The sequence below is a fragment of the Mytilus edulis genome, chromosome 5, assembly GCF_963676685.1.
Source record: "Mytilus edulis chromosome 5, xbMytEdul2.2, whole genome shotgun sequence".
In the NCBI taxonomy this organism is placed as follows: domain Eukaryota; kingdom Metazoa; phylum Mollusca; class Bivalvia; order Mytilida; family Mytilidae; genus Mytilus; species Mytilus edulis.
This window is the reverse complement of record NC_092348.1, coordinates 44031274-44052481: the sequence shown is the minus strand read 5'-3', so window position 1 is coordinate 44052481 and position 21208 is coordinate 44031274. Positions and strand designations below refer to the sequence as shown.

At 30.5% G+C, this 21208-nt stretch overlaps 1 protein-coding gene across 1 annotated transcript in view; it reads left to right on the top strand.

The window, feature by feature from the left end:
• The window catches only part of LOC139523746 (leucine-rich repeat-containing protein 15-like), a 64704-nt gene that overhangs the window by 12981 nt on the left and 30515 nt on the right, over nt 1-21208 (top strand). The window contains exons 5-12 of the mRNA XM_071318000.1: nt 2153-2224; nt 9029-9100; nt 10181-10252; nt 12482-12553; nt 14412-14483; nt 14933-15004; nt 15983-16054; nt 16806-16877. Coding sequence (XP_071174101.1) covers nt 2153-2224; nt 9029-9100; nt 10181-10252; nt 12482-12553; nt 14412-14483; nt 14933-15004; nt 15983-16054; nt 16806-16877 — 576 coding nt within the window. The remainder of the gene's footprint in view (nt 1-2152; nt 2225-9028; nt 9101-10180; nt 10253-12481; nt 12554-14411; nt 14484-14932; nt 15005-15982; nt 16055-16805; nt 16878-21208) is intronic.

Below are 21208 nucleotides of genomic sequence, written 5' to 3'. Positions count from 1 at the left end.
AACCGCAATAAAGAGGATACGTCACAAGCTAGAATTCATTATTCAGATGCACCGTATATAAAATTAAGAATGTATAATTGGGAATATTTCAAAGAGTCAACAACCCGACCAGAGAGCAGAAAAGAGCCGAAGACCACCAATGGGTCTTCATCACAGCAAATTTAACGAGTTCTTTGCTGTCACTTTAAGATATATTGGCGGTAGGAGGTCACCCAATAAACGACACTTTGATAAAGTAACTCATAACTTTTATTTATTACGAATTTACTAAACTTCACAATGGTCTGTTTCTTAACTCAATAGAAACATATTTTCGTGGTTCTAGATCGTTTGATACATGTAAAGTTGTCTGATTTGTAACTTTTCCAATTGTGACTTATTTTCCGATTTAAATAGTTTATCATATCATGTATCATGCTTTCAATAACAGTCACTGCGGGAACTATTAATTCGTACTTTCGTTTTAATGTGACCTGTTCATACACTTTGTAATACCTATTTTGTTATTCAATGGTAACGTATTTAGTGTGATATTTCTTCTAGCTATTTGTAAAAGAGGGACGAACGATACAGAGGGCAGCTTAACTCATAAATCGAAAAAAAGCTGACAACGACCTGGCTAAAAAAGAAAAAGACAAACAGACAAACAATAGTACACATGCCACAGCACAAAAAAACTAAAGAATAAGCAACACGAACCCCACCAAAAACTGTAATATATACCAGCTTTGATAAGTGTTTGATATGACTATTAATTTTCACATCTCTTCCAGAACCATAAACAACAAAATTATTTATTTGGTAAAAACAATAATTCCGTTTTCAATTATTGTTAACCTTACAGCACAATATTTGCATACCTATGTGCGTTATTCAATTTGGCAGCACTGTTTGCAATGTTGTGGCTTGTCTTTCTGAAACTGTTTGGCATCTCAGCCATTAATTTATTTATTTTGTATTTACACTGTTTCATCATGTTCATACATCAAATTTATTCGTTTAGTGTATGCTCACTTGTCCTAAGTCATTAACCTGATGTTCAGCAATTGCCGTGTGATGATGCGGTACATCGTGTTTCGTTTTTTACATCGATTAAACTGTTGGGTTTCCCGTTTGAATAGTTGTACAATAGTTATTTCTAGGGCCCTTTTTAGCTTGCTGTTCGATGTGAACCAAGACTCCTTGTTCACGTTGTTAAGGACCTTAATTTGACCTATAATGCATGGTTAACAAATTGTGACTTATATCTAATTGCAGAAAATCACATATTAGTTTTATACTCATACATGTTTATATATATATATATATATATTTTTTTTTTTAAATAAACATATTGAGACAAATTTGCCAAAAAATGTGTTGTTTTGTTTTCATTTCTTGTGGAATATCTTATAGAAAATGAGTTAAAACGTATCAGTCTTGTCAGACTAAGCTAAAGATTTTATTAAAAAACATTTCAGGATTTTTTTAGCTGCAGTGCTTAATCTTAGAGAATAAAATGTCTATTCATCAAAAATAATTAGCAGCAGAATCATACATTGTTCAAATACACACCGTAGAACATTTAATATTGACGCTTTAATCCCAATCAAAATCTCGATAGGGAGGGGAACATTAACCAATTAAATATTTATATTACGAAGCATCGAAAAATTTAACAGCATGCTTGTAGTCAACGTTAACGTTCGATTCTCAGATACTATTGTGAATTCGAACATGATCCTAAGCTTTAGGAATAGTTCTTTCGTCTTAATTCAGTTCCTTATTACCCAAATGTTATACAACATATAGGTACATGTATAATTGATATATACTAAATATAGATTACAAAAAAATGCGATCATGACAAATTAAAGCAGACAGAAGAAGCAAATACACATAAAAGAAAATACATATAGATAATTCCAAATAGAAAAATTATGTAACAAATCAATTTCAAATCTACTATTGAAAACAGTCGTTTTTGAGCCTCTGCATATATATTTTTTTAAAGTTGCACAAGTCATTTACATTAGTAGTGCTACAATTTGTAAAAGTTAATAAACAGGTGGCTTGCGCCAATAATATGATTTTATCAAACAATCACACACATTTGAATATAAAGGACATGGTAAAATAAAATGCATTTCATCCTCCATTATTTTTTTTACAGAGATCTCAGCGGTAATGCAATTGAATATATGCATCCCGAAGCTTTTTGTAACTTGACATCCCTGGAAATACTGTAAGATTACATTCGTTTAATACGCAATTTAACATTTAAAAGATTAGAAAAACTTCATTAATTTTCATAAATTTTAAAATGATTATTTATAGAAAAGTGTTATTCACAGTGTCAAATATGTGTTATACTATCTTTCATATGTATTGTATTCATTTTGTATCTTATCAGCCAGGAAAAAAATTACAGGTTGACCTTAAATTTAATACTCTTGATATTAAATTTAGAGATCAGGCACAAAAACCACTATAAACATGAAATTTGTACAAAAGATACATGTCCTTTATAAAAATCCTCATTTTGAAAAAAGAGAAGTGCAATTATATTATGTAAACATATTTAGTTAACGTGACCCTTAATTTGTAAAATTTCATGATATTTATCATTTATGGAATTTAACGAGGTATATTTGGTTCTGTTCCGATTGTTTTGCCTAAGGACGAAGCCTGAGGATTAGTATAATTAAACAGATCAATGTATAACGTTATTATCAAGTTTAAGTCCTGAATTAATATATTGAACTAATATATAAATAAAATGCTGTATGACTGCCAATGAAACAATACTTCCCACTAGACCAAATGCCACAGAAATAAACAACTATAGGTATCCTAACGGCAAAGCCCATACCACCTAGTCAGCTTTAAAAGTCCCTGAAGAGACATATGTGAAACAATCCAACGTGAAAACTAACGGCCTTATTTATGTACAAAAAATGACAGAAAAATAAAGAAGTTACATATCAACAAACGACAATTACCGAATAAGTCTGAATTTGATATTGACCGGACTGTTTTTATTAACCTGCAGTCATTATCATTTTTATAAATAGAAATGCCCAGTCAATAAGTTTAAATAGTAGTAAAATATATATTCTAATTTCGAGACAGCGAAATGAATACTATCATGATTTGAATCAACGTACATTTTTCAGATATTTTTTCAAAAGCATTGGATTAATGCATTCCCCTATGCGCAAATTATTTATCTCTCATCTCAAAATATGCATCGAGATTTATTTTTATTCAGAGACCTAAGCAATAATGCCTTTGAATATATACATTCCGAATCTTTTTATTAATTTGACCTCACTGGAAAATCTGTAGGACTGTATTAGTTTCATTCACATATATATTTTTTTACAAAAATAAAACATCTTGAGACAAATACTTTATCAAATAAATGTATTGTGTTGTGTTCATTTCTTGTGGCATATCTTATAGAAAATAATTTAAAACGTTTCAATCTTGTCAGACTTAGCTAGAGACTTTATCATTGAAAATGTACACGAATTTTTAGCTGCATTGCTAAATTTTAGAATAAAAATGTTTTTTTTTTTTTTATCAAAACAATAAATAGGGAGCAATTGATAATAAAAACACACCGCCAAACATTTGAAATTGACGCTCTTAACCCAATCAAACTCTCGAAGAGATTCGAAATATTAACCAATGAAATATTCATACTACGAGGCAACGAAATAAATAACAGCATGTTGTAAATCAATTATCAACGTTCAATTATCAGACAACGTAATATATAACATAGAATTTAAGCATGATCCTATTCAGTTCGAATAGTATTTCGTCTTAATAATTTATGGAGTATCAATTCTTTTTCAGAGACCTAAGAAGTAATTCGATTGAATTTATACATCCCGAAGCTTTTCATAACTTGACATCCCTGGAAAAACTGTAAGATTACATTTGTGTGAAACGCTTATACATACTTTTTAAAGATAAAAAAATCTTCATAAAAATCAAAATCTAAATAAATAAAGGCAACAGTAGTATACCGCTGTTCAAAACTCATAAATCCATGGACAAAAAACAAAATCAGGGTAACAAACTAAAACCGAGGGAAACGCATTAAATATAAAAGAAGAACAACGACACAACACTAAAATGTAACACACACAGAAACGGAACAAGCATCAGACAAAATCCCACGAGAATAACAATTATAACATCAAAACCAAATACATGAATGTGGGATAGACAAGTACCATGACACGTCTTATCGCAATGTGAAATTATCATCTTAACAACGTGTTTTATAGTTCCTTCATTTGTCTTTGTCCTATTATTAATATTACTTTTACTGTTCAATGGTTTAATGTGATATCCGTTTCACGTGGCTCGGTACGTATACATCTCGTCAATGTGTTTGTATTGGTCTTCATTTTTTGGTGGTTTGTTTTGTATATGCGACTTTTTGTATTTCTTTTGTTCTTATAACGTGACTCTGTACTTTAAAAGATCCCATCAGTATGATATTGTTCTATTATATGTCATTATGATATATTTCTATTATGAATTACAATATACGTTGAACCACAAACGTCAAAATCATTCAATCGCGTAGTGGAATTAACTATTTTTGGATTCTCATAAATTCTATATATAACTTTTGGACTAGTTTAAATCTCGGTCTATTTCTGAAATTTATTCTTACATACTTTTGATTTTTTAACCCTGTATGCTATCATTTCTATGTAAATCTTAAAATTGTTTGTATGCACATTGAACGGCAGATGTATGTGACGTATAAAATTTTCTGACGTCAGACACTCAAATCAATGAATGTGTTCGTAGATAGTAGATGTTTTTGTGTTCTGTTAAATTGTTCCTTTTAAAATTGTTATACGATGATGACTTATATACCCATATTTTGACTATTTTATTTATTGTGTCTGTTTATTTAACGCATCAATGTAAATATATCGGAAATTGATGAGACTGTCATTAAAGTGAGAGGGTTAGCGCTATAGAATCCACCATTTTCGACATTAAAAAATGCCTGTACTAAGTCAGGAATATGACAGTCCTTGTCCATTCGTTTTTGATGCGTTTTGTTATTTGATTTTGCCATGTGATTATGGACTTTCCGAATTGATTTTCTTCTAAGTTCAGTATTTTTGTGATTTTACTTTGTACACTCAAAAATAAGAGAAAACTAGCGACGCAACGTTAAAATGTAACACACACAGAAACGAACAATAATATAACAATGGTCATATCCCTGACTTGGTACAGGACATTTTTAAAGATAAAAATGGTGGGTTTAACCTGGTTTTGTGGCATGCCAAACCTCGCACTTTAATGGCAATGTTAAATATAACATTGAAATGACAACATAATATTACAGGACTACAAGACAAATAAATAGGAGAACGTATTAGACAAAGAAACACATGATTAATGGATAACAAAAAGCATCAGGTTTAAAATTCAATACGCCAAAAACGCGCCTCGTCCACACAAGACTCACCAGTGACGCCCAGATATAAAAGTGTAATTCGAAATGTCAAATGTGTTATATTACCTTTTACATGTATTGTGTTCATTTTGTGGCATATCTTTTAGGAAAAAGTTACATGTTACCATTTTCAACATTAAATTACACAGAAAAGATAAATCTAATTTGTAAAAATTATCATTAAAAAATAAAAATGATTTTTTACTGCAATTACATAATGTAATCCATTTTTAGTTAACGTGACCCTTAATATGTCAAGTGTCGTCGTATTTATCATTTATAGAATTTTACGAGGTCAATACGTTATATTCGGGCCTCCTCAGATTATATTGCCTGTCGAAGTCAAAGATTCAGTGTAATATAACAGATCCATCTATTACGTAATGAGCAAGCGTTTTTCCTCAATTTATATATTACTTAAAAAAAAATATGCAAATAATACAAATAAAAAAAAAATGGATTATAAATGCTCATGAGATAACTCTTCACAAGAAAACATATAACAGAAAATTAAAAGCTATTGGTCGCCAAAGGTCCTTAACATGTTAAACGATGAGCAAGGAAAATACAACATAGACTATTGTAAAAAGCCCTGAACTGACAAATGTAAAACAATTCAAACGTGAAAACTAACGGCCTTATTTAGGAACAAAAAATGACAGAAAAAATTATGATACACAGCAACAGACAACCACAACCAAATTTGATAAATTTGATGAATTTAATAATTTTTATAAACATGGAGTCATTATCAAAATTATAAACAGTAATGCCTAATTAAAATATTTAAACAGTAATGAAATACAAAACATATATTTTTATGATGAGATAACAGAATAAATACTAGCAAGATTTGAAACAACGTACATTTCTCAGATGCCTTTATCAAAGCATCGGATTAATGTATTATCCTATACTTTGAATATTTCTCTTTCATCTTAATAATGCATCGAGTTTCATTTTTTAAGAGACCTCAGCAATAATGCCATTGCATATCTTCATCCAGAAGCTTTTCGTTACTTGACCTTACTGGAAAATTTGTAAGTCTGTATTAGTTTCATACACAACAATAAATCATCTTGAGACAATTTGTATGCAAAAAAAATGTTTTATATTGTGTTCATTTCTTGTGGCATATCTTATAGAAAATGAGCTAAGACTTATCAGTCTTGTTAGATTAAGCTAGAGATTTTTCAACATTTTTCAAGATTTATTTAGCTGCTATGCTTAATTTTAGAAAAAAATGTCGTTTCATGAAAAAAATCAATAGGAAGCAAAATCATGTATTGATCAAAACCACATTGCAGTACATAAAATATTGACACGTTAAACCTGACCAGAATCGTTAAAAGATGTGGAATATGAACCAATGAAATATTTATTAACCAAGACAATGAAATGAAAACCAACATGCCTGAATCAACGTTCAATTTTAAGATAACTGTATCGATTGAATTTAAGCATGATCCTGTGCTTTCAAAATAGTTCCTTCGTCTCAAGTATACACTCAGAGAGTATCATTTTTTTCAGAGACCTTGGCAGTAATGAAATTGAATCTATTCATCCAGAAGCTTTTCGTAACTTGACATTCCTGGAAAGACTGTAAGATTGTACTTGTTTATACGCATATAGATATTTTTTTAAAAACTTCATACATTTTTCATACAAAAATTGCAATTTGCATTTGTCAAATGTGTTATACTACCTTTCACATGAATTGTGTTCATTTTGTGGCTTATGATAAAGGAAAATATACAAGTTTTCCTCAAATTAAAGCACTCAATATTGAATTAAAAGATCAAGGAGACCATTATAAAAATTGAATTACACTAATCAGATATATATCCTTTTAACAAAATATAAGTGCATTTTTACTGCAATTAAATAATGTGAACTTTTTAGTATCCCTGACCCTTGTTTTGTTTAGTTTCGTAATATTTATCATGTACGAACTTTTGTACTTATGGAGTTCAAAACGTCATATCAGGGCCTGTTAGGATAATATTCACTGAGGACGAAGTAAGAGGTTCAGTGTAATATAACATATTCAGCTATAAAAGACCCTGCAGTGACAAATGTTAAGCAACTCAAACGAAAAACGAATGGCCTAATGTACAAAAATATCAAATATCCAAATAAACCATTGATAAACATGAAGCACGAAAGAAAATGTACTTGATTATATTTTTGGAATATACTTGTGCTTAAATCATAATAAAAAAATATTAAATTGCAATTTTTAAGTTATTACAACATATTTTGAAAATTCTCCACTTTCTTTTATTTTAGTTATCTATTTAACAATCTTCCTTTTACATATAGAGTCTGTTTATCAATTTAGTCTTACGATTAGGACGTGTCTTAAGACCAACGTAGGACATATCTTAGTTCAAAGTGGGTTAGTCAAACAGGTCTTCGGTTACTTCTAAGAAATGTCCTAACTTAAGGATGCCATTTTAGGTTTCTTAAGATGATCTTAGTATGAGTCTAACTTTATGATATATTCAGAAAGGTTATCATATAAACAGATATGGCGTGCGTTAGAAGTGTTAGTTGCATTAACCTGAATGCATATTGAGTGCCCAAGCCCTCTTGTAAGCACCATTGCAACATTAACAAATGTATAAAAAAATCACAACAAGCAAAGTTTAATCGTTTCCACTTCGTTCTGGTAAGTCTGTAGACTGAGACTGTTATCAAAGTGAGAGGGTTAGCGTTATAAAACCATGTTTAATCCACCATTTTCTACATTTGAAAATGCCTGTACCAAGTCAGGCATATAACAGTTCTTGTCCTTTCGTTCCTGATGTGTTTTGTTATTTGATTTTGCGAAGTGATTATGGACTTTTTATTTTCCTCTGAGTTCAGTAGTTTTGTGATTATACTGTTTACATGTAGCATTGGTAAACTGAATTTTCGTCTCTTGCTCATTTTCACACGGTTTTTTTTTCAGTGATAAAAATGTTGAAGTACTCTGTATTTTTGTTAAGGATGCATTTGATTTGCATTTGAACGTTTACGTCCGATACCGTGAAACTTTTTACTCAACTCGTTCAAAACATCATTTGGATTTTACCGATTATATATTTAACTATTACTACAAAATGTATAATAAGTTGTTCCAAATGTAGTTATAATTTTTGTCTTAATCTTTGTTTCACAGAGTTTGAATGTACAATGACAGTATAAAAACATAATTTAAAAAAACCTTTTAACCTAAAACTGATATCATGTTCTAATTAATCATTATAAAATTATAACTACATGCCTTGGTTACATTTGATACAATAATTTCATGATACTATTTTTGTTCATTTTAATTTGCTTATATCTTTAAGTCAATTTTACGCCAATACTTTGGACAAAGGTAAACAAATCCTAGCAAAGATAGTCAGTCCTTTGATAGCTATGATGTGAATGCTAATATATGTCGTAAGTCGTTCCCAACTTTTTATTGTTTTTTAATTTTTATTTTATTATTAAGATATTCTTAAGACAGTTTCTTTAAATAGCCTTTTGTTTGACAAACGAATACATTTTTTTTCAAAGTGATCTTGGTTCCAACAAAATTCATACTATCGATGAAAACACTTTTAGACATCTTCCAAACCTTCGATATTTGTGAGTACTGTTTTTGTTTTTATTTTCTTTAAAAGCATTTTGTATATTCGCATGCCAGGTTAGACTCAAAACACAAACGAGATTATTGGGAAAATGGTGCATTAACAAACAATAAAAAAAAATCTTCGATTAGAAAGAATAGCGAAAATTCAAATAAAGCAGAAACATACAAATATATATACATATAATACTAATGGAATTTTCTTGTATCAATGTGATTGGATGACAGTAACTATCTGTCTCCTTGTTTGTAACTAAGGAAACCGATATTTCGATTTGTGGAATGTATTGACGTATATTTTCTACAATGATAGGAAAAAACTCATATGTTGCATCTAAATAGATGTATCTTGTTTTTTCTTATGTTGTTACATTCTGAAGCAGCAAAACATAAACACAGAAAACGCCCGGCGTTTACGTCCGACGCTGGGAGCAAACATATGACGTCACCTTGTTTAAGGGCAAAAGAAGATAACATCTTTGAGCACAATTTTCTCATATAAAAATTTTACACTGATTTAATGATCGAAATTGAATTATAAACTTGTTTTACATTATAATAGAGATAACTGTATATCATTTAAAGCTTTGCGGATATCAAACGGAAGTTTTTACTGTCGCAAATACCCGTTAAACTGTCTCCGCTACGCGTCTCCATGTAGACTAAATGTGCATCAGTAAAACTATCGATAGACGTCCGCATTGCTTAAAATACAATACAGTTATCTCTTAAATGTTTAAACATCTGTACCGTATAAAAGGGTTCAAATCCAAATATAAATATTTGCAGTTGGACTTAAATAATATTGACTAGATATTTTTAATGTCAACGAATAATGTAAGGAATGTTATTAAATAATGTCAGTATTGGAACTATTAAAACAATAATACAGAGATCTTGGTAATACCAAACAGAAACATTATGGTCGAATGAAATATTCCGCTTTGATAATAGTTATCTATTGGGCCATTCTTCTTCGCGATCTAAAGACATCCTTTGTGAATTAATACCCTCTGTAGTAATTAAATGTATCAATTTGTTTAACACCTAGACGTTTATCAAATATTTTTCTTTTTCAGACTTATGGAAAACAATAATATATCTAGCATCAACTCAATTTCATTTCAAGAAATGCCAAATTTATATTACCTGTAAGTACAAAACAGATATATGGAGCATTTGAAATACATGTGTGTAACTGATACAACACTTCCCTTTACTTTTGCAATGCTAAGATACTGATGAGAGCATGAACAGTATGCACATATCAATAAAAGTAGAATAGAAATAAGTCATAATCGTATACATCTGTTCATGATTAAATTGATGGTTGATTTAATCTAGTTGTAAAACAGGGTGATATATTATTCTCCCTCTTATTACAAAAATGTAGCTCGTAATAAAAACACAGTAGATATTAGTATGAGAAAATACAGATGGCTATTTATGTGCATGAAACAAATTCAGCGAAAACAGCTTTACGGAGAAAGAAAAAAAAAGATTTACCCATTGAAACATTAATTTGCATCTTTGATCCCGTGAAGAAATCCAAAACATTAGCATAATATCATCAAAAATCAGGTGCAATGTTATTTGAGTTGACTGTTCTGATTAATAAAAACATATAAAGTAAACATAATAATTTATACATTTTGTCGCTTATGTTTTTTTTACATTTACTTTATATGTTTAGTATGAAAATTTCATGTTGTCCTTACATGTACATAGAATATTTGATAAGATTGTTTTGATAAAAAAAACGTTGTTCTTAGAAAATTTTGACCTATCAGCCTATCAGACAATAGTTTAGAAATGACAACGGCACACATATATATATTACACTTATATATCTACGAAAGCTAGTTAATATATTTGACCTTTAATGTAAAACGTGTAATAATGCTATGAGGACTTATTAAGCGGTTTTAAGAGCTAGTTGACCCTACAATGGTTTCCATTTTCGTGATTGAAAAATAAGGGTGCACAATTATTTGGCAAATAAAATTGAGAATGGAAATGAGGAATGTGTCAAAGAGGCAACAACCCGACCATAAAAAAACAACAGCAGAAGGTCATCAATAGCCGATGTAGAAAAGTAAAATCTGACTTCAAAATTCACCTCTGTATGTCAACTGTATAAAGTTCCGTAATAAAACATTTAAAAACAAGAGACAAAAATGCAGAAATGTAACCGATAACTTATTGATATCAATATCAATCTCTAGAAAGAAAAGCAAACATGGTGTGCGCGAACCTAACTTAATTTACAATACCTGTATCATATTTATTTTGATCTTTTACTCTGTTAATATGTATGTTGCGATTTCTTTCAATTATGTCTGTAATTTCTTTTAGATAAAGCCTTGAATGATAGATGTGACATTTTGAAATTTTTACTTTTGTTTTAATCAAGTTGTTTAAAAGTATATATATATGCCTATTAACTGTTGGAGTTAGTTATTTGTTCATCAAATAACAAATAATCATACATCAATTATATATGTTCTACAGTACCATGAGTACTATACTGAGCCAAAAAAGTTTAGCAACACTTTTTTTATAATTTTTTTTCTTTTGTTGTTTTTTGAAAAAAATATTTAAACATCATTGATATAATCCTTAGTTTTACCTGTAATATAAAACAGTCGTACTTTTTTCCTGTTGATTGATTTCGCGCCATTTCAGCTTTGCACGTGTAAATGATGTTTTACCTTCTGTATCTGTACTTTTAAACGATATTAAAAATTTCTTGTTCACTAACGTTCAGAAACACACCATTGGTAAGAAAAACACAAACACCTTTGAAAAAATTGCATGGGGCGTCAACCAGGCCTCCCCGAAAATGACAGTCAGAAAGGTCTTGAAATGGTTGATGCCAGAATGAGGGTTACAGACATCATTGCTCGATTTAATGTGCAAAATGCAACAGTTTAGAGACTAACAAACAGATATCGACAAATTACAACTGCACAGGATAGGTCGATATATCGTAGACAAAAAAAAACTATCGTCAAGGGAGGAGCGCTTCCTTCGCTTTAAATCAAAACGTGACAAGTTTTTTCTGGGTAAAAAGGTAGTGCATTGACTAAGGAAAGCTGCTGATGTGCCTGCCAATCCTTCATTGGTGCACTTAGGACATGGCTGAGAAATTGATTTTGAAAACGCTATACTCATTTACGCATTTTGACCCTCCCGCGCTCCATACAAAGTAGAAAATCCTAATGATGTGAGTGATAAACATTCATGTTGCTTCTGACATATCATAATTCCATTTTTTTTTATTATCAAAATTATATGTTGTTATGATTTTGTAATAAAATAAAATTTCACATTTTTGTTGCTAAACTTTTTTTGGCTCAGTATTTATCGTAATATTACAGTTATCTACAAAATAACAGAATCACAGATATACCACGAGATACTTTCTATAACTTATCACAGTTATATAGACTGTATGTATTTACTTATAAGATTCTTGGCAATGCCTTTTCAATGTCGTTACTGATCAGTTGATGTGTCTTTTTTCAAATATAAAATGCAAGTTACAGTAACAAAATATATGAAGTTTGCACGGCATCAGGCTATTATTAGTAATTGCTATCGCAATTTATCAAAAACTTCGATGTAAGCCATGAGTTTATTTGAAATGACCTTTATTGGTCATAATGTTTTCTCATAAGCATCGTTTTCATATAAGTAATTTAAATGCTTTAATGTTTTATTTCTTAAAATTCAATCTAAAGATATCTATTAACCTCTCTTGTTGGGTTTAATAAGTTCATACACATAAATTTCTTACTACTCTAAAAATTTGCACCTTCTATTCAAGATCTAGACCTTTTTGTTTTGGTATTCCAAAATCCAAGATGGAGAAGGACATCCCATCTGCCTTAAACTTTAGAAACCTTAACCATGTAGATTAAACTTTATCAAAGAAAATAATTCACAAGATAGAAATTATCTGAATCCGTGTGTATAGAAATGACTGATTCAAATTGACAACACATATCTTTGAAAGCTTCCTATTTTAAACTTATTTGAACAGAATGATCATATATGCTTTTATCTTTAATAAACGTACTTATAATTATTTCATTTGGTCATTATGTACTGTTTTAAATTATATTAACATACGAAACAAGAACTATCTTTAAAAAAAATATCCGACGTATTCAAATTTGAGTATATGTTTAAAACTATCATTTCGACAACCTTCAGAAGCACACTGACTTAATAATGCAGGACCTCTTTCTTAATGTACAAAATGTAACTACAAGAAATTCTTAACTAAATCTGGTTATATCAAGGCAATAATATATATATAGGAATATCGTGATGACACCTAAAAATTGTATTTGTCAAAAAATCCAATGCAAATAACAAGAAACAAATGTACATTTACTACTGTTTACATTAAACTAAATTCATGGTTAACAAAGCTAGAAACTATTGGTAGTATAATTAGTATCCGTTTCTGTTTACATTCACCAAAACCCCGCGGAAATCTCACATGCATAGGTGCGTTTTAAAAGTCATGTACGTTCGTACAACACAGTTTACTTTAAATTATATAATTGGCTCGAATAAACAGCTGTCATGGATGCAAAGAGCTATAGGAGAAACAATTATTTTAATAAAAAAAAATCTTTGTAAAATCTAGTTCAAATATTTATAGTTTTTCCATTGCTTTTCATCACAATATAATTTTAGAGACGTTTTTTCAAACACAACCAAAACACCCACCATGACAGCATTTTTTCCAATCACCGAAAGGATTTTCGAGCATGCGTAGTCTGTTGCCATAGTCAAGCGTCCTTAAGTTCAAAGGGCACAAACGAAACTATACAAACTACATCGACAAAAAGGTGAACCACACAAGACGTTATGTTATGTTGAGGTGTTTAATGTATTAAGTCGAAGAGTAACACTCCTGGTTGTTATGTAGACTATCCTTGCGACAGAGTGAAAATTGTAACAACATGTGAAGAGGACTGTTCACACGTCCTTAAACAGTAAAGCGATCGCTACTTTGTGGTCATAACCCCCAAATCGACCGATTCGAAATTGGTTTCACAGTCTAAGGTCTGATGCAGAAGAGTCATCAATTCGGTAAATCTACCTACTGTTGCATATTCGAGTATATAAAACGTAACTTAATTATCTGTTGGTTTTTAAAGCGAAGAGTTGGGGTATTGCAGAAGAAACTTACTCTGTTGATGCACCAGATGTTTCCCTGTTAGATTTCCTCTTGGTCAAATTTATTAGATTGAAATATTAATAACTGCTATTGTATATATTTATATATTCCAGACATCTTTATAACAACAAGATACAGTCTATAGAGAGTAATACGTTTATCAATTTGACAAGTTTGTATTATCTGTAAGTAACGACGTCATTTCAATTTAAAAAAAATGCATTCTGTGAAACCAAGTTCGGCGTTCAATTAACGTTTACTAAGTGTAGAATTTTTTTAATTGTTTTAGAATTTAGAAAAAAATAGTTTTTCCTTATGATATTTATAGAACTCTCATATTGATTCAAGGCAACAAATCAGCGCTTTTGCGAATTTAACATTCTAAATTGATTTTCTCTATTTTTTTAGTTCTATAAACTGAGTCTTTATGAGTTTGACTGTCCCTTTGGTATCTTTCGTCCCTCTTTCTTTAACCTGTTTCTTTTCACAAATCGTTAGACTAGTTTTTTTTTCATTTGAAAATTGATTAGTCTAATATATTGCATTAATGTCTGTATAATTGACAGATGTTAAATATATTTATTTCAGATTACTTGTCTGACAGGCACTTTTTAAAAATAATTTATCTTTCAAGGTATCTCTACCATAATGAAATATCTACAATAAGACAACCAGCCTTTACAAATCTACCAAACCTTCAATATCTGTACGTATATATTTTTGAAACTGAATGAATTTGTAGCTTCTTGCAAAAAAATGACATTTAGCAACTGTATTTTGCAAGCAATAATTTCATAGTAAAAACAACACTTGGAATCCGCGCGTATAGAAATGCTTGTTTAAACATTGTTTACTTACATGTAACTGATCTGTATAAATTTCACACATTCAATTAATTGTAAATCACTCCTTTTCTGTCCTTTTTTAAAATACTATTTTCGAACATACATAAAAGCATTGATAACAATCAATAGTAGTTCCTTTTTATGAACTGTTTTAACATTATATTTACATTTGAAAAAATTTAAGAAAGGAGCATTCAGGTCCGAAAAATTATGTATTAAGATTTTTTATCCATAAAGTCGACGAGTTACACTTTTACAAGCTATGTAGAATATCCTCGATCGAAATACATATGTTCAATCACGCATAATACGTTTGTTCGCATAACACAATAACATAATATTGGAAACGTTATTGGTCGACTGATTTTAAATTCGCAATTGTTCACGTCATATATTATTATTAGATTCATCAGAATCTGTTTGGTCTTAGCGATATCATCATATAGTAAAGACATATAAGAAATGGGGAAACGAAAAAAACTTTCAGAGTCAGTAACAAGGTAACACTTACACATGTTTTCAGAAGTGACAGAAATTCTTATTAACGCGATAAAACTTGATACGTTTCATCCATTTGCACTTAATAACTTGAGTGTATCGAATATGGTAACAATCAGTCATCGGACCAACACAACATTATTATCAGTTTTATGTATTTGTTCGAAGGGTCTTCATACCTGTAATTTTAGCGATCTGTAGTCATATAGCAGAAAACAAAAGACGATTGCTATTGTCGATTTACAATAATTTGCTCCTTTTATATTTCTTCTTGATAATGTGTGCCGATTTATAAGAGATAAACATTGATAACTGCTATTGCATATATTTGTATATTCCAGACAACTTTCTAACAACAAGATACAGTCTATAGAGAGTAATACATTCGTCAACTTGACAAGTTTGTTTGAATTGTAAGTAACAAAGTCATGTTGATTTCTTCGGGTTTGAACGCATTCGATGAAACCAAGTTTGGCGTCAATTACTAATAATAATGCATTATGATTCCTGCAATTTAATGTGTTTAAAATAATTTATGAGGCATCGCTCTTTCAATATAATATTGATTAACTTTTTTAAATAAACTCAATTATATCCGGATTGAAATTTGATATTTGCATCAAACGCGCGTTTCGCTTACAAAAGACTCATCAATGACACTCAAAACACAAAAATATTAAAGGCCAAATAAAGTACGAAATTAAAGAGCATTCAGGACCAAACATTCCCTTTTTTGCAAAATCTCATATATTGACTAACGTCTTAAAATTGACAATAAGTGTCAGTTGAACACAAATCTTTACGATGAAAGTGACTAATTTAGCTTCCCAATTGTGATCTTAACATATCTATGTAAGAATATTTCCGTAGCGCCTGTATACAAAGTACAGTAAACCAACTAATTTTTGCCTCTCTATCGAGGAGAAAATCTTTCCGAATGTAATTCTTAGGTCTTTCCTTATACATTGTATAACGTGAATTAGAAAATCGCATTAAAAATCTCTTCTCTGTTTGTGTTATCCTTTTTAGCCATGGCGCTGCCAGTTTATTTTAGACTTGTGAGTTTGAATGTCCCTCTGGTATCTCACCCCTCGTTGAAAGTTGTTATATACTAACTTTAACGTGCATCACCTTTAAAGCATAATTGATTCTATATTTTTCAAGGAGTCTCTACAGCAATGAAATATCTACAATACAACAATCAGCTTTTATGAATCTACCAAGGCTATATTACCTGTAAGTATATCTTAAATCGTGCTATAAAAGCTGATAATTATTGCAATGATAGATAAAAAAGGACGAAAACCTTTAAATTCGAATAGCGCTATACAAAAACGTATACATATATGTTGTTTTCTTTATTACCCACTCCAGAACCTTTACAGAATAGTTTTTCCTACTGTGCATTTTACAATAACCGATTTTGTGACACTACATTTCAAACAATTATCCATAGATAAAAAATGATAAATATCCTTGCGTATAATAGTGTATGGACCTGTTCAAGGTTCATCTGTTCTAGTAATTAAAGTTCACTCATAATCTTGACCGTACGGTGATTTACAGTTGTTAATTTTAGTGTCACTCTGTCTCTTGTGGAGACTGCAGGGTTTGTTACACGTGCTTTGCGTTTTTTTAATGTTGTATTTCTTTAATTGTATTATTTTCCTACTCTATAGGTTGACAAAGAGTTCTTATATTGTTTGTTGTTTTCTGTCATAGATAAATCTACTACAATATAACTGTTTTTTTTTCTTGGACCAATGTTTGTTATTTCCGTTTCGAACAGAAAATAGAATTTTATTTATGGCCAACAAAAGTCATAAATCAATAACAATATTTAACAAAATTTATCATACACAAGTTTACAAGTTTACAAGTTAAACAAATAGTAATGTCAACTTAACTGTCAAGAAATGAGTTCAATCTTTCATAATTTCTTTTTCCGGAAATCCTCTCGGAATCAACAGATAACATTACGTCCAATAGGTCACAATCTAGTATGATGTAGTTTGTAATTAAAAATTCGTCAATCCAACTGCTGAGAATGTTTATGTATATCCATGTCCAAGTGTATGTCTATGTCTGCATGTATATACTTGAAACGGAAAATTCTAGATAACTGTCGATATACTGTACATATCTATGTAGCAATATTTCCGTAGCTCCTGTATACAAAGTATATAAAAAAAAACGCAGGTTGATATCCACAAATATTCCCGTACAATGCAAGAAAAGGACAAATCTCATATTGATTATATTCTGATAATACTGTAAGGTCAACTTTCTTTTTCCTCTGACATTACATGAAAAACTCAAAGCCTCATTTATCTGGTTAAATGAACAAAGTGTGGTATACAATATGTAGGACAAACAGGACTAGCGTTCTTTTAAATCTCAAAATGACAAAAGTCAATAGAATTTACCAACATTTAGGTAAACACATTTAGGTAAACACATCCACAATATTAATGGAGTAGATCAAGTAAGACCCCTTTTGGCCCCAAAACATAGCAGTTTTACACAATTGTTGAAATATAATCTTTAAGCTTTTTATTGGAAAGTAGAATACTTCTGTAACATAAATATGGGCTGTTAATGACAATATAATGCACATGTGTCGAGTATTAGCATCATTAAGTTATGCTTTATAACTTAAATGTTCATAATTTTATCATTTGAGTTAAATTTTAGACGATTTTCGTCTTAAATGGCGTTGGTCGCATTCATGTTCATTCTCAATATTTACATGTAAGATGAATTTGATGATACCACATAATATATATACAGATTGAAGACGAACACGGATGCGGCCACTGTCATTTTGGACAAAAACATGTGAAAAGTTACCTATTATAGCATATTTGGAAGATTTTTTTTTATTTAAGCTTAAGTTTTAGCGTCTTTTATCACTAGATTAGTCCAAATCTTTCACATAAACTAATTGAATCGACTTAAGTAAACACATAGGTGTAACACAAATTGTCAAAAATCTTTCATCAATTAAATATCAAATTCGAGGCAATCACAAAAACAATTTTGTAAAAAGTGGTGTAAAAAAAGTTATTAACAAAACGTCATTTACAGTCAACTATGACATGCAGTGATTAACAAAACGTCACTGTCAACATTACCATGCAGGGATTAACAAAACGTCATTCAAAGTCAACATTGACATTCAGTGATTAACAAAACGTCATTCACAGTCAACATTGACATTCAGTGATTAACAAAACGTCATAACAGTCAACATTGACATTCAGAGATTATCAAAACGTCGTTCAAAGTCAATATTGACATTCAGTGATTAACAAAACATCATTTACAGTCAACATTGACATTCAGTGCTTAAAAAACATTATTCACAGTCAACATTGACATGCAGTGATTAACAAAACTTCATTTACAGTAAACATTGACATTTAGTGATTAACAAAACGTCATTCACAGTCATCATTGACAATCAGTGATTTACAAAACGTCATTCACAGTCAACATTGACATTCAGTGATTAACAAAACATTATTGCAGTCAACATTGACATCAATGATTAACAAAAAAATATTCACAGTCAACATTGACATGCAATGATTAACAAAACGTCATTCACAGTCATCATTGACTTTCAGTGATTAACAAAAAATTATTCACAGGCTACACTGACATTCAATGATTAACAAAACATTATTCACAGTCAACATTGACATGCAGTTATTAATAAAACGTCATTCACAGTCGACATTGCCATTCAGTGATTCACAAAACGTCATTCACAGTCAATATTGACAATCAGTGATAAACAAAACGTCATTCACAGACAACATTGACATGCAGTGATTAACAAAAAATTATTCACAGGCTACACTGACATTCAATGATTAACAAAACATTATTCACAGTCAACATTGACATGCAGTTATTAATAAAACGTCATTCACAGTCGACATTGACATTCAGTGATTAACAAAACGTCATTCACAGTCATCATTGACATTCAGGGATTAACATAACGTCATTCACAGTCATCATTGACATTCAGTGATTAACAAAACATCATTCACAGTCACCATTGACATTCAGTGATTAACAAACCGTCATTCACAGTCACCATTGCCATTCAGTGATTAATTAAACGTCATTTACAGTCAACATTGACATTCAGTGATTAACAAAACGTCTTTCACAGTCATCATTGACATTCAGTGATTAACAAACCGTCATTCACAGTCACCATTGCCATTCAGTGATTAATTAAACGTCATTCACAGTCAACATTGACATTCAGTGATTAATTAAACGTCATTCACAGTCAACATTGACATTCAGTGATTAACAAAACGTCTTTCACAGTCATCATTGACATTCAGTGATTAACAAACCGTCATTCACAGTCACCATTGCCATTCAGTGATTAATTAAACGTCATTCACAGTCAACATTGACATTCAGTGATTAATTAAACGTCATTCACAGTCAACATTGACATTCAGTGATTAACAAAACGTCATTCACAGTCAACATTGGCATAGAGTGATTAACAAAACTTCATTCACAGTCAATATTGACATGCAGTGATTAACATAACGTCATTCACAGTCAACATTGACATTCAGTGATTAACAAAACGTCATTCACAGTCAATATTGACAATCAGTGATAAACAAAACGTCATTCACAGACAACATTGACATTCAGTGATTAACAAAACTTCATTCACAGTCAATATTGACAATCAGTGATAAACAAAACGTCATTCACAGACAACATTGACATTCAGTGATTAACAAAACGTCATTCACAGTCAACATTGCCATTCAGTGAATAACAAAATGTCATTCACAGTCAATATTGACAATCAGTGATAAACAAAACGTCCTTCACAGACAACATTGATAGCAGTGAATAACAAAACGTCATTCACAGTCACCATTGACATTCAGTGAATAACAAAACGTCATTTACAGTCAACATTGACATGCAGTGATTTACAAAACGTCATTCACAGTCAACATTGACATTCAGTGATTAACAAAACGTCATTCACAGTAAACATTGACATTCACTGAATAACAAAACCTCATTCATATTCACCATTGCCATTCAATGAATAACAAAACGTCATTCACAGTGACCATTGACATTCAGTGAATAACAAAACGTCATTCACAGTCAACATTGACATGCAGTGATTTACAAAACGTCATTCACAGTCAACATTGACATTCAGTGAACAACAAAACGTCATTCACAGTCACCATTGACATTCAGTGAATAGCAAAATGTCATTCACAGTCATTATTGAAATTCAGTGATTAATAAAACGTCATTCACAGTCGACATTGACATTCAGTGAATAACAAAACGTCATTCACAGTCACCATTGCCATTCAGTGAATAACAAAATGTCATTCACAGTCACCATGGACATTCAGTTTATAACAAAATGTCATTCACAGTCATTATTGACATTCAGTGATTAATAAAACGTCATTCACAGTCAACATTGACATTCAGTGAATAACAAAACGTCATTCACAGTCACCATTGCCATTCGGTGAATAACAAAA